The sequence below is a fragment of the Garra rufa genome, chromosome 11 (assembly GCF_049309525.1).
Source record: "Garra rufa chromosome 11, GarRuf1.0, whole genome shotgun sequence".
Lineage (NCBI taxonomy): Eukaryota > Metazoa > Chordata > Actinopteri > Cypriniformes > Cyprinidae > Garra > Garra rufa.
In genome coordinates, this window is record NC_133371.1 from 6,834,034 (window position 1) to 6,849,490 (window position 15,457).

Here is a 15,457-nt window from a genome sequence, read left to right on the forward strand (position 1 = left end):
CCCTAGGCTGACCAGAGAGACGCGGTTTTTTCACAGACAATTTATGGGGCAGGCAGCGAGCGGATCGTGAAGAAAGCTCAGCTGAATTTGACACTTTATTTTTCAGGCTAGAAATCGCTGATACAACCTTTAAAGTTAAAGTCTGAAAAGTTCAAGTTTTTGCACATGACTTCTAATGATCGTATTCCTGTTCCGGTCCAGGTCTGGAAGTTGGCGGGTCACGGTCTCATGCACTCCTTCAGCACTGAGCACGCCAAACAGTCCATATTCCGAAACATCGGCGCCGGCGTGATGCAAATCGAAACCTGCCCGAACAACCGGATCTTCACCTGCGGAGCCGACGGGACCCTGAAAATGAGGGTCCTTCCCGATCGCTACAACATTCCGGCCAGTATATTCCAGATCCTCTAACGGCAGATCGGCCGTAGAACACTAGCGCTTTTGCGTTTCCTTAGCTGTGAATCGTAAACCGGTAACAAATAAATCGCGCTGCAGAATCTCCTTAGCATCCCGCCCCACGAAAGACGCCGGAAAACACACGAGATCCCTCCATTCGGACGACCGACTTCTGTCATCTCTGGAGACCAATCCAGAAAAGCTGTTGGCAGGAAAGCCGTATGCATGAGCCGTTTGAGTCATCGCGCTCCATTCCCAGGTTATCGGTCGTGCTCTGTAAAAGTGCTCAAAGCTCCATTTTTAAGTGTGTATGTGAGTGTGTCTTCATTTTGTGCTCATTTTAGCATCTAAAATACCAGCACTGTGCTTCTGCTATCAGTGTAAGTCCAGTTGTTGGGTTTTGTTTTTACTGTACGTTTTCTCCTTGGCTGCTAATGTATTTGCGGAGTGTAAAATGGCACAGTACCCTGGCGGCCCGGCGCTTCGCCGCGGCTCCAGAGACACACCCTTCCCTTCCCTTCCTTTCCCTTCGACACGCACACGCTGCTGTTGACACGCTTGCGGCCGAACAGCTAAACATTCCACACGAGACGACGACGCTTGCTCCTGGAAATGACGTGTTTGACCTTTTCATCTCTCAAGCCCTGAAACTCTCACTTTGAACGGGAAACGTTTCGTTTTTGCACAGAATATTTGTTCGTTCGTTCGTTTGCTCGTTTTGGTTTCGTTTGTTCTTTTACGAACTCTGGTATTTATATTTAACTTTAGGAATGTAAAGTACGTTTTAGATGTCTGGGACAAAGTGCAACACTGAATAGGTTTGTGTTTTATTTATTTACATATTTATTTTTTTCATGTTTTATCTGTTCTGAATATTTGCACTCGGTTCTGGGAAAACTACATTACATTATACACGTGATAAAAGCTCTATTAGAGGAAACTGTTATTTGCAAATGAATGTCTGGCTGTGTGTGGCCGAGTAGTAAAAAGTGGATATAGTTTTAAATGAATAAATATAAATATATATATATATGAATATAAAACTCTTGAATTCTGACAATAGCTTGTACAAACACAATGCTTTTAGTTTTTTTTTTTTTTTTTTTTTTTTTGGATCTTAACTGCTGGAATAGTCGTATATTTGGTTTGATGTATGTGGTATTTATTCAGATTATATTTGTGTTTCTGTCTGATTTGCTGGGCACCATGTCAACTGTATGTATTTTAAATGTTCAACCGATGGTCTGATGTGTATTTATTGAACAGCCTGATCTGTCTGCGTGTGTGAAAATGCAAACCCCAAAAACACTGGTTGATATTTCTGAAGGAACAGGTAGTTCTGTCATGGTCAAAGTTTTACCTTTGTAAGTTGAATAAATTCTTTTTATTTGAATTAAGACATTTCGACTCTTTTAGATGAATGTTTCAGGGTTTATTTCAGGATTTACAAGCATAAACATGCATGCAATATAAATTATACAATACATTTTGTGTCTTACACATACTTGCAGTATCTATAACATGAAGTCAACATAAAATCAATAATCACCTTGTTTACTTGATGCACATTCCTAATCTTAGCATTGAGGGTTTTTGACTGACTTTACCTTGAAATAATACTGGTAGGAATGGTTATGTATACAAGATTGCTAAATTAATTTAATGCACATAGAAATTCCATTTACACACATTGAAACCTTGTTGTAAATTTAAATCCTTTCTACTAAACAATATATGTAACAATGATTTTACGAGCAATTTGCATAAATTAATAAATATTTACTTAATACATTAGCCAAAAAAGCAAAATATAAAAGTAAAACCATACCGAAATACATAAATATAGTAGCCCCAATGTATATGAACACTCATTTAAATATGCATATCATTACATAAGATAAACATTTTAAAAACAAGTTGCATTCATTTTAAAAATGCAAAATCGCAACATATTTTAGAAAAAGATGGTTGTTAGGCTTTAAATGATAAACTGTGTATATAAATTCTGATCTCTACTCAAACGTACTCATTTTTATTAGTAATTCAGTTAATTGACCCGTCTCAGACTTGAAACATTACTAGTCAAATGATGTAATTATGTTGATTAAAAGGTCTGTTTGTTTGTAGATGACAAACTTGTCATCATCCATTCATGCAAAAAAAAAAAAATATATATATATATATATAGATATATATGGGTCAAAGACCTTACTCAAAATGTGAGTAAAGTGTCTACTTTTAAGGTTCCAAATATGTTTTTGGAGAATAAAATGTTTGAAATAATGTTACATTGTCATTCAGTGTAACACAATATTTATGTGAAAATTCAAACAACATGCTTATTCTGACTTGTTCATTAAAATATATAAAATAATAAGAGCATATTACATTTTGTTGTCTTTTAAATGAGTAAAAATATAGAATTACAACTAATTAGTATCTTTTAATGTCATAAATAGATTTTTGTTGTAACTATGTCTGACAAGATTGTTACACTGAATGACATTTTAGTGGGTGTCTTCTATAAATGAGAGAAAAGTGTATGATATTTATTTTTTGCTCAGAAAACAAAAATGCAATTAAATGATAGTCTCGTCTGAGAGGAACTGGACTTGGTATGTCTTGACATAGCTGCTGTCCCATATGTAGAGATGTTTGTCTCTGTGATTGTACGAGATCATGGACAGAACTCCTCCGGGCGACCTCAGATCAAAACTGACACTCACAGGCTTTTCTTTCAGGAGGTCAAAGGCGTAGGTCACCTTTGTGTCTTTGGTATCGGTGACGTAGAGGATCCCGCAGGCGATAAACGCATTACCGACTTTGGTCCTGGGATAGGTGGCGTTGATGTATGCGCTGACGGAGAAGGTTTTCTCATCCAGCTGCGCCACCATTATGTTGTCGTCGATGTTGGAGGCAAATATGATCCACATACCGTTCTCATCCGCTGCCAACTTGAAATACGTCTTGGAGTTCTCCAGGAGGTAGGACTTATTGTGATGGAGAGCATTTTCAATAGTCAGCGTGTGTAAGATCTTCGTCTGGAGGTCAAACCTGGAAATATTGGAGAATTGAGAACATGCGTTACAAAAACTAAATCTAGATGAATCCAGATTAATGTTGTACCAAAGCTGTGACTGACTTTCTTCCTTAGAGCACAAATAGTGAGGTTTCATTTTAATGGGGACTGTTGCATCTTAACATGTTTGAATTGAATTGTGAATAGGATTTGAGAACTATATGGCAGAGGAATCACTTTAGATTGGGCCGAGATGCAACTATTTAAAAATCTGGAATCTGAGGGTGCAAAAAAAACTAAATATTGAGAAAATCACCTTTAAAGTTGTCCAAAAGAAGTTCTGAGCAATGCATATTACTAATCAAAAATTAAGTTTTGATATTTTTACAGTAGGAGATTTACAAACATGTCTTCATGGAACAAGATCTTTACTTAATTTCCTAATGATTTTTGGCATAAAAGAAAAATCTCAAGTCATTTTGACCCATCCAGTGTATTTTTGGCTATTGCTACAAATATACCTGCGCTACTTAAGACTGGTTTTGTGCTCCAGAGTCACATATTCACTATTAACTAAGAGTTTTCATTTAAGTGCATGCTAATAAGTGGAGTAGTAATAAGTTATGCATTTATTTTGTATTTTACATTTACTTACTTTTTTTTAGGAGTTGGTAGTTAGTAATATTATTTATTTATTTATTTTGCCTATTAACTAACATTTTACATTTCATTTTGCATTACAACTACATTTTTTTAGCTTGAACTACCTAAGAAAAGTATTAGACCAGCTTTTGTTTGAATATTAAAAAATAAAGTATTTCAGTGAATACATTTACATTGCATTTTAAACATGAATTACATAAAGGTTAGTTGCACTTTATTTTACACTTAAAAAAGGAGTGCAAAGCTGTCACTTGACTAGTATAATAAAGGTACAAAAGCTATATATTAGTATCCTTAATAAATACATATTTGTGACTTTGGACCACAAAATCAGTCATGAGGATCAATTTTTGAAATGCATAAAAAAATATTTGATAGACATAATCTGAAAACTGGCCGAGATTGAACTATTTGAAAATCTAGATTCTGAGGGTGCAAAAAAATCTAAATATTGAGAAAATCACCTTTAAAGTTGTCCAAATGAAGTTCTTAGCAATGCATATTAGTATTTTCAAATTAAGTTTTGATATATTTACAGTAGGACATTTACAAACTATCTTCATGGAACATGATCTTTACTTAATATCCTAATGATTTTTGGCATAAAAGAAAAATCTCAAGTCATTTTGACCCATCCAGTGTATTTTTGGTTGTTGCTACAAATATACCTGCGCTACTTCAGACTGGTTTTGTGCTCCAGGGTCACATTTGTACTTTAAAAGTACATATCAGTACCTAAAGTGGCATTCCTAGTCCTCCATATGGAGTTTGGAGTTTGAAGTGACATGATAACAGATTTTTCATTTTTTGCTCAATTAAATGACTTATGATATTTTGTCATACTTAGCAATATTGGAGGTTCCAGCGATGTGGTAGAATATGGAGCCGTTGTGCACAGTGTGGCCACAACCTTGGAAGAACCTCCGGACATCGATGGATTCACTGCTGCTGTTCTGGAAAGCCGCGATACTGTTGTACTCCTTTATGATACGTCCTAATGCATTTATGAACATGACATGGGGAAAGGCTTAGAAGCAATGTTCCGGGTTCAATACAAGGTATGTTTTATGACAGTGCACCATGACAAATACAAGATTACACATTTTGATTACAAATGTAAGTGTAGTTTAGATGTTGTATTGAAGAGTACCTGAGAAATGTTCAGCTACCCAGATCTTCTCGTTGTCATGAGCGGCAGTGTCCATCATCCACGCTCCAAACGTGCTGCTCATTTTCATCAGGTGTCTGGGGTTCTGCACTGACTTTATGACACAGTCTGACAGACACAATCACACTGTTAGGGCTAAAGCTTTATATAGGTTGTAGTTAATGTAGAACAACTAATAAATTGGTCTAGTTGGTACCGTTTATCTTCCATGATATGGTTTTCTGGCCGATGCTGTCATCATTTGGGACTGAGTTAAGATGACCTAAAGATAAACAACAAGAATAAATACATCATACTATTACATGTTATGACGTGTCTTACAGAGAAAAGTTGCTATATCCAATTTAGGACGTGCAAAAGGAAATTAAAATATTTTGTAAATTGTGACAAAATAAAAAAAAATGGAAAAAGGGAAAAAAATCGTATTCTAACTGTACATTAAAGGAGTAGTTCACTTTCACAACAAAAATATACAGATAATGTACTCACCCCCTTGTCATCCAAGATTTCCGTGTCGTTCTTACTTCAGATGTTAAGAAATTGTGTCTTTGAGGAAAACATTTTAGGATTTCTCTCCATATAATGGATATGAATGGTGGCCACGAGTTTGAACTTCCAAAATGGAGTTTAAACGCAGCTTCAAAGGACTCTAAACGATCCCAGCTGAGGAAGAAGGGTCTTATCTAACAAAACGATCGGTTATTTTCAAAACAAATTGACAATTTATATACTTTTTAACCTTAAATGCTCGTCTTGCCTCGTCAATACAGTTAGGGTATGTCAAAAAACTACCATCTCTTTTTCCTCCCCAACTTTAAAATCGTCCTCCATCGCTGCAGAAGTACCGACCCAGTGTTTACAAAGTGAACATACAAAGAAGATCAAACGCCTTTTACAAAAAAGGTAAAACGAGCGATGTAGGACGATTTTGAAATTGAAGACGAAAACTAGATGGGAGTTTTTCAACATACCCTAACTGTATTGACGAGGCAAGACGAGCATTTTGAGATTAAAAAGTATATAAATTTGTCAATTCTTTTAGAAAATAACCAATCGTTTCGCTAGATAAGACCCTTCTTCCTCAGCTGGGGTTGTTTAGAGTCCTTTGAAGCTGCACTTAAACTGCATTTTGGAAGTTCAAACTCGGGGCACCATACATATCCATTATATGGAGAGAAATCCTGAAATGTTTTCCTCAAAAAACATCATTTCTTTACGACTGAAGAAAGAAAGACATGAACATCTTGGATGACAAGGGGGTGATACATTATCTGTATTTTTGTTCTGGAAGTGAACTACTCCTTTAAGTTCAATCTTTATTATTATTCCATTATTATTCATGGTAAATGTCATTCCTCTAATTCAAATGTATTAAATATAATAATTAGTTAGTCGTATGTCATTTACATACAATTATACATTTTCATAATTTCTTAATGTTTAAAAAAGTCAATAGTTTTCTTTTATTATAGTTTTTGATTATTACTCACCCACAGACTCCTTTGCCATCTGGAGATGTGCTCTGTAGCTCTTGTGTCTTGGTGGCCCTTGAGGCCCAGGGGGCCCTGGAGGGCCGGGTGGACCAGGGAGGCCAGGGGGTCCTATTGGTCCAGGTGGACCTGCAGATTTAAGCGGAAGGAATATGGCCATCATGCTAAAATAAAATTTTGCTCTTAACTACTTTATTATGCAGTACCCAACAATGCACTGATGTTTATTTTGTGAATATAGTCTTGCCTAACAAGACCATTCAGCTGTGACTATATTTCAACACTGTCATACCTTATAGCTTAAAAAGTATCTTTATGTTCCCCCCATAAAAACTCATCTTTACCCTCTACGATGACATCATTTGAAGGTTTGGCCTGTTCTCCAGGGGGTCCTGGGGGTCCAGGATATCCTTGCTCTCCTCTCTCACCAGACTCACCCTTTTCACCTGGAGGACCTGCACATAGGTACAAAGAAGCAAAATGATTATTGATTCATGGCTCCATGCAACACAGTTGCTTAAACCATTCAGAGCTTTGTTTATTACATTATTACATTCAGGTAATTAACATTACATAAATGTGACTATGGTCAATTTTTCGAAATAGAGATTTTAACATCATATGAAAGCTGAATAAATACGCTTTCCATTTATGTATACTTAGGATAGGACAATATTTGGCTGAGATACAACTAAAATCGAAAAAATCTGGAATCTGAGGGTGCAAAAAAATCAAAATCGACTTTAAAGTTGTCCAAATGAAGTTCTTAGCAATGCATATTACTAATCAAAAATGAAGTTTTGATATATTTATGGTAGAAAATTTACAAAATATCTTCATGAAACATGATCTTTACATCCTAATGATTTTTGGCATTAAAGAAAAATCGATCATTTTGACCCTACAGCGTATTGCTGACTATTGCTACAAATATACCAAAATAAAGGTGCTTCACGATGCCATAGAAGAACCTTTTTTGTTTAAATGGTTCCATAAAGAACCTTTAACATCTGAAGAACCTTTCTGTTTCACAAAAGCTTCTTTGTGGCGGAAGAAGTTTCTTCAGATTATGAAAAGGTAAGAAACCTTTGACTGAATGTTTCCTTGTGGAACCAAAAATGATTCTTCTATGGCATCGCTGTGAAGAACCTTTTAAAGCACCTTGAGAAGAGTGCATGACTGGTTTTGTGCACCATGGTCACATATGCTTAAATTTAAAATGACGTTGTTACAGTGTATTCAGTTGCTATAATAAGTACCCACATTACATAAATATATAGATACAAAACATCTTCTGAACTAAGATCAGTGTTTTTGGAAGCTACAGTAGGTGATGTTCTGGTTGGTTGTTAGTTCTCTACGTAGTCAGGTAAACAGTGCATAAACAATTACTTGCTTGTGGAACTTAATTATTAAGTCATCATAAAATGCATTCAAGTGTTTTGCAGTACAAAGAATTCCATTCAGTTTCTTCGTAATTGATTTGCTGAATGACACTTCTAGAATGTCTGTGGGCTCTCAGAACAGAGCAGTCAGTCAGCTCTTATCATGAGTCCTGCTTTATTCAGTGGGAGATCTCCGTGTCTCTTTGAATCCTGCTGTGTGGCTAAAGCAGGATAAAATCCCCCTCTCCTCTTCCTTAGTGGAGGATGAAAGCCATAGAAACAGCTGAATTTTCGAGAAGAGGTTTGAAAGGAGGACATTTTCTTTCAGAAGACCTTTTTGTCAGTATTCATTCATGTGCATGATGGATGGATTTTCTATGTTACAGTAGCTGACCTCTTTTTCCTCGTTTTCCATGTGCTCCGGGCAACCCTGGAATTCCATCTGTTCCGTTATATCCCGGCATACCGTCCACACCCGGCAAACCTGGAATTCCATAAAGTAAGATTATTAGAGTAACATATTATTTGGAATGCTACACTGAAAAACAATTATGTACAACAAAATGGCAAGAAAACATGACATTTCGAAGTAAAAAGTAATAGTGTTTAAAGAATGTAACCTATAAACAACATTAGAATCATTTGTTTCCTACCTGGAATTCCCGGTGGTCCTGGCGGCCCTGTAAAAGCCAAAATTAAACCAAACTGTAAACTTGAAGACATTAAATTCAGGAGATAGGAAATTGTAAAAATGCACAAAATAATCCAATAGATCGCAATACTCACCAATCAGACAGACTCCTTTAGTACTGTTGCAAATGTCCAGAAGAATTTTAACCTGAAACATAAATTTGTAGTCAGGTCTTTACAGTCAGATTATGTAACCACTAGAACAAAATGACCAATTTTTTTGTTTGTAAGTAAACAAATTATCTAGATAATAGAAAATAATTTCATATTTAGTTTTATTACCCATATTTTGTATTACGCATTGCATTCTCTTGTGGTTTAGGATTAGAAATGTCTGACAGATAATGTAGTTTACAGACATTTTTATGGACATTTTATTAACCAATGTCTTTGCTGCTGACCTTGGTTAATCCAATTCAACCATACTAATAAGCAAAACTTACTTTAGATGAACTAACATTTGTGCTTCATTTTTCTCTTTGCCGAAGAGTGTTGAACTTCCTGCTCCTACAGTTCGACTGTACAGATGTGAATTTACTTTTCCTTCACTTTTTTGGTGTGAGAGGGCTTTTGCATTTGCTAAAAATCAAACGTTTTATTTTAAAAACAAACAAGCTAGCCCTGCCCAGATTTTAAAAGTTACACAAAGGTAATGTAACGCATTAGCATAAAAAGTAACAAAGTAACGTAACTAGTTACTTTTTTAGGGAGTAACGCAATATTGTAATGCATTACTTTTAAAAGTAACTTTCCCCAATAATAACAGTAATTTTTATTTGTCATAAGAAACATTTCCATCAGGTAATTCAGACAGTTTACCTGGATACAGTTAAAGAAAAATGCTCTATTATTAGGTATATCACTCCATATAGCTATCATCAGGTTATCTACTTTGTATTTTTCTTCCGGAGCTGAATGAGCGCCATACTGTTTTTGAAAATGAATGACTGACATCTAAAAAACTCATAAAACAATTAAATAACAGTCCATAATTAAAACTTTTTTTTTCCCCCTCAAAAGCCATCTGGGAGAAATAGACTGTTGATACAATACACATTTGTGACCTTGGACCACAAAATCAGTCATAAGGGTCAATTTTTCGAAACTGAGATTTGAACATCATATGATCTTTGGCCAAGACACAACTATTTGAATATCTGTAATCTGAGGGTGTAAAAAAAAATCAAAATATTGAGAAAATCACCTTTAAAGTCGTCTAAATAAAGTTCTTAGCGATGCATATTACTAATCAAAAATTAAGTTTTGATATATTTACGTTAGGAAACGAACAAAATATCTTCATGAAACATGATTGTTACTTAATATCCTAATAATTTTTGGCATAAAAGAAAACTGTATCATTTTGACCTAAACATTTGACTAGTGCTACTTAAGACTGGTTTTGTGGTCCAGGGTCACATTTGTGACCCTGGACCACAAAACCAGTCATAAGGTTAAATTTGACAAAACTGAGATTTATACATCACATAAAAGCTCAATAAATAAGCTTTCTATTGATGTATAGTTTGTTAGGATAGGACAATGTTTGACTGAGATACATCTATTTGAAATCAGAAATCTGAGGATGCAAAAAAATCTAAAAGACTGAGAAAATCACCTTTAAAGTTGTCCAAATTAGGTTCTTAACAATGCATATTACAAATCAAAAATTACATTTTGATATGTTTACAGTAGGAATTTTACAAAAATCTTCATTGAACATGAACTTTACTTAATTTCTTAATGATTTTTGGCATAAAAGAAAAATCAATAATTTTGACCCATGCAATGTATTTTTGGCTATTGCTACAAATACAACCCAGCGACTTAAGACTGGTTTTGTGGTCCAGGGTCACATTTTATTCACAGTTTGCTGTGTAGAATTGAAATGAAACATGTAATCTGCTTAAAGTTTCTTACTGGCACCATGGAGTATGTCATCATGGTCATCATTCCATCCTGCTCTTCTGTTTTGTGCTGGTAAAGTGGCCCATGTGTCTGCGTCTTCGGATACCGATACTGGATGTCTCCCAAGACTTCCTCTCCCACACTCCCCTCGCGCTCATCAAAGGGTCGTGTCCCTCGATGCTGCCGTCTGCGTCTGTTTCTTGGGTACTGATACTCTTCCTCATCTTCGCTCACCTGAGCCATGAACTCCACCACAGAGCTCTGAGAGATCTCCACCATCTGCCTCTCCACCTCTGTCAGATGAGCCCGCAGCTCTCTCTGTTGAACCAGCAGCAGAACCAGGCCGGCACAGTTGATTACCGTCAGCACGCAGACGCTGTAAAAGATCAAACGCACCTGCCAGGACAACTGGCCACCACACTGCCGAAAGCCTCCGGTTCTTCTCATCTCAGCCAACGGATCCAGCATTCTGACTTCAATTCGGAAAATCAAAAAACTGCAAAGTGTGACTTACAAAGCCACACTTTCAAAAGTAAGACTGAATAATAAAAGTCTAGAATATTACGCTGAAAAAGGACAGTCTCTGGATGCGAGAAGACAATTGAGGTCCTTGTTTGGAGTCGAGTCTGTGTGCGACTGAGGGCTGATGCGCTGGAGATGAACTCCCCACTTGTGCAGTCACCTGATTTATATGCAGTCGAGCCCATTCTTCAGCGTGACCGTGGGCCGACCAGCATAATCCACATCCACACCAACAGCCAATCATGTGGAAGAAAACTAGTCATGCTGAGAGACACAGTGAGGTTTCAGTTCTAAGACACTATATTGTGACACCCCAGTTCAATGTACAGGTTTGACTACTGTAGACATCTCCATGGGTACAAATTCTTGTTTAAGCATATAATGATATTCTAAGGAATTGTGTTCTTCTAATTTGATAGCAACAGCGTTGACAGAACCCTTTTCTATTCTAACATGACAATGTATCTGTGTATAATGCAAGGTTCAAAAAGAAATTATTGATTCAGTCAGTTTGGAAGAACTTGACTGGTCTGCAGAAAGTCCTAATATCAATTGAACACCTCTGGAGTGACTTTAAATGCAGACCTTGAGCCAAAATCCCATCACCAAACACCAATGACTTGCACATATGAATACAGTCATTTTAGACACTTCCAAAACTGCTGCAACAGAGATTGAAATGCAATTTATAAATACATGAATTGTTTTCATCTTTTGCTGTTTCTAGTTTTGGAAGTGCCTTTTTCTGTTCTAAAGAAGGGGGTGTCAATATAGTGTATGTACAAGTCATTGGTGTTTGGTGATGAGTTTTGGGCTCAAGGTCTGCATTTAAAGTCACTCCAGAGGTGTTCAGCTGAGATTAGGACTTGGCTTTATACAGACCGGTCAAGTTCTTCCACACTGACTGAATCAATAATTTCTTTTTTAACCTTGGCTTATACACAAAGAGTCCTGTAAAAAAAACGTTGCTGTAAAATTAGAAGCACACAATCCCCTAGAATATCACCATATGCTTAAACATTAAGATTTGTACTCATGGAAAGACTAAAGTAGTCAAACCTGTTCATTAGAACCTGTTCAATACTTTTGGCAATGTAGTGTATCAGCAAACATGTGTTTTTTATATATATTTCATTAGCTGTCTTGGTGCAACACCAGAATATGTGCTAAACATATCTGAGTCAATGGAACAATACAGACAAAAAAAACTTATTCAGCTCCAAGGTGATTTTACGAACTTGTCAGAGTGAGTAAATGTCAGTGGCTAAAGGAGCCAAGACCCTTGAGGGAACTGAGGCTGGTTGTGGAGTTAAAGGCCTGACATGCAATTCTTACAGCGCCCATATCACGCGACATGACCCACTTCTGTAGTTTTAATTCGGGTTTTGATCTGATATCGGTTAGCACCTCGCTCGGTTTTCACTTTCTGTGCTTATATAATGAATGTGTAATACGTCCGCACTCGTTACAATCGGAAATGGCACGCAGTGCTAGTACTGGCTGTACAATAATAATTTAACAAATTAATATAATCCTGTCGTGCGCAACCAGAGGATTTGTGCATTTAAAAAAAAGATGAACTCCTTCTGATAAATGTTGGTGCACTGCTGTGTGAAGCTGTGGAGTTGGTTGTGTTTCGTGGTCCTTTGCCCTGCAGCTGTAGGTCATTGCCAGATAAAACATACAAGCTTAGCTACAAGCTCCTTGGTTGAGTTTGTGTGATCACGCAAACAAGAAACAAGGTATCCAAGCTGGGTAGAGCGTGTGCTGAGTATGTGCTTATGCTTAGAGGAGTGTGGAGGTCATATCGGTTCAGTCAGGTTTTCTTTTCTGTCATTCCTTCAAGTAGTTATTTGGGTACAATGTCACTGATAAACAGTGTAATGATATTACTTTTTCCAAGTAACTAGTAAAGTAACGCATTACTTTTTATTTGAAATGAAAATATCTGAGTTACTTTTTCAAATAAGTATTGCCAGTTACTTTTCCCCCATTTATTGACTAAAAGCTCTCCTGTCTCAATGTTGAGAGAAATTGTGAGTAAGATGTTACTTTAGTTCTAGAATAAATGTGAACATGCATTAATTCATCTCACTCACTACAAAAACAGATACAGTATTCTTCAAAATTAATAAAAACACTGAAATTCAACGCAAACCTGCAATAATTAAATATGTTAAATAATACAAATATCCTTTATGTATTAAATCCCATTTTATTAACTGATGTCTTTGCTGCCGACCTTCGATGATCCAATTCATCCATACTAATAAGCAGAAATTACTCAAGATAATTTAACATTTGTTTTCCTTTTTTTATTGCTGAAGAGTTGACTTTTGTTCTTCTGCGGTCTACTGTACAGACGTCAATGTACTTTTCTCTAAGCCTTTTGGTGTAAAAGGCTTTTACATTTAACAAAAATATAACTTTTCATATTAAAAACAAACAAGCAAGCCCTGCCCAGATTTAAAAAGTAACGTAACACATTACTTTCCATAAAAAGTAACTAACGTAATTAGCTACTTTTTTAGAGAGTAACTTAATATTGTAATCCATTACTTTTACATTACTGATAAACAGTTGCTAAAAGTCTTGTGAAGTTAATTGTCTTTAACTATAAATCTGTTTTTAGCTCAGGTTTTTTTAAGGCCAGCCAAATTCTTTATCAAGAGTATTGTAATTTACTTTCTGCAATACTTTGGTTGACAACTGCTCGTTAATCGACTCAAACCCTTTAAAGAGTGTTTACTGTATTAAAGGTTGCACGAGTTGTGGCAGAAAGGTCATCCGGCGTAAAACACGTGCCAAATCAGCTGTGCGGATCACTCCACTGTGGCAACTCCCTGATAAAAAGGAGCAAGTTGAAAGAGAGAGAGATGTAATGCACGTTACAATACAAAACAATCAGCTTTTGTCTGGTGAAAACTAAATGATGCATCAGAATACTTAAAAATGACAAAGTAACACGTTTTACTTTACATAAAAAGCAACGATCAGTTAATTCAACTGGGAGAAGTACAATATTGTTAAAAGTAATGTTTATATAATAATAATAATATATTTAATTTTTATAGCGCCTTTCAAGAACCCAAGGTCACTTTTACAAAATAATACAAGCAAAAAACAAATAATACAAGCAACTGGCAAACAAGATACATCAGAAAAGCAGAGGGGACATTCAGACAAGCAAGTGTTGACAACAAGGAACTATAGATAATCAACAGCAGAAAGTCAAGCAATTATATGATGAACATCAATTATGTCAAGAAAATAGTCCTGAGACATACAGACAGAAAATGGGAAAAGAGAAGCAGCGAGAAAAAAATAGTTATTTAGATGTAGTGTATAGATGAGTTTTAAGCTGAGATTTAAAGATCTGGAAAGAGGAGGCAGCCCGAATATTATGGGGCAGCTTATTCCATAGCTTATGGAATAATACAGAAAAAGCCTTACCACCCACTGTAGAGAGTTTATACTTGGGCACAGCAAGCAAATTATCATTGCTAGATCTGAGAGTCTGTGCCGGAATTTATGGTTGCACTAACTCGGCTAGATATTGAGGTGCGAGTCTATGACAGGCCTTATAAACTAAGACTAAGAGTTTGAACTGAATACGTTTGGATACAGGAAGCTCGAGCTCGAGCTGCCGCGTTTTGTACCATTTGGAGGCGATTAATAGCTTTGGCAGGTAAGCCGCCATATAAGGAGTTACTATAATCCAACCTGGAGGTTATAAAAGCATGTATAATTGTTTCAGCATCTCCAAAATTAAGTGAGGGACTGAAGAATTTGTTTTAATGTTCCAGTATAGCTATAGTAGAACTGACTTTCATTTTAATCTTGTTTAAAGCTCAAATTTCTGAGGTCAGTCAAGTTCACTAACTCCCTTCACAGACACTGAAGAGCTGATATAACTGATATCCAACTTGACACATAACCAGTAAATGATTTCAATTGGAATTAATCAGAAAGAAGTACTGTTTTTAATGCCCTTAGCACAAGACACTGCAGGTGAATAGGGTAAAAAAATTAACTAATAGTTATCACCTTACTCAGTTGATTGATTACATTGATAAATTGCAAACATTTTTTGTATTACAAGTTTTATAAAATTTTAGGTTTAAATATGCAAATGAGGCATTATTTAATGAAAAATGTGCCAATTTGCATACATTTCTAGTAAAAAAGTCAGTTTCAAAACTCTTGTTTTTTTGAC

The 15,457-nt window shown here is 35.9% G+C and overlaps 2 protein-coding genes across 2 annotated transcripts in view; one reads left to right on the forward strand and one right to left on the reverse strand.

Moving 5' to 3' along the window:
- dmxl2 (Dmx-like 2) overlaps positions 1 to 1,793 on the forward strand; it is a 103,731-nt gene extending 101,938 nt beyond the window's left edge. The window contains 1 exon segment of the mRNA XM_073851102.1: positions 116 to 1,793. Coding sequence (XP_073707203.1) covers positions 116 to 411 — 296 coding nt within the window. The 3' untranslated portion in view covers positions 412 to 1,793.
- A 13-nt stretch (positions 1,794 to 1,806) lies between these two features.
- gldn (gliomedin) lies at positions 1,807 to 11,361 on the reverse strand. The gene is made up of 10 exons (XM_073850916.1): positions 10,732 to 11,361; positions 8,908 to 8,959; positions 8,775 to 8,801; positions 8,516 to 8,605; positions 7,081 to 7,191; positions 6,737 to 6,865; positions 5,443 to 5,508; positions 5,229 to 5,354; positions 4,922 to 5,072; positions 1,807 to 3,450 (listed from the first exon to the last, which is right to left on the reverse strand). Exons 1-10 carry the CDS (start codon positions 11,185 to 11,187, stop codon positions 2,976 to 2,978), a joined length of 1,683 nt encoding a protein of 560 aa, XP_073707017.1. The 5' UTR covers positions 11,188 to 11,361; the 3' UTR covers positions 1,807 to 2,975.
- Positions 11,362 to 15,457: the final 4,096 nt, after the last annotated feature.

Excerpts from the sequence above, each read along its gene's own strand:
- gldn (XM_073850916.1), bottom strand. The coding sequence starts at position 11,187 with ATGCTGGATCCGTTGGCTGAGATGAGAAGAACCGGAGGCTTTCGGCAG. Across the intron at positions 8,960-10,731 it reads TGACATACTCCATGGTGCCA|GTTAAAATTCTTCTGGACAT; the intron begins GTAAGAAACTTT and ends TTTATGTTTCAG. Across the intron at positions 5,073-5,228 it reads GGTAGCTGAACATTTCTCAG|GACGTATCATAAAGGAGTAC; the intron begins GTACTCTTCAAT and ends TAAATGCATTAG.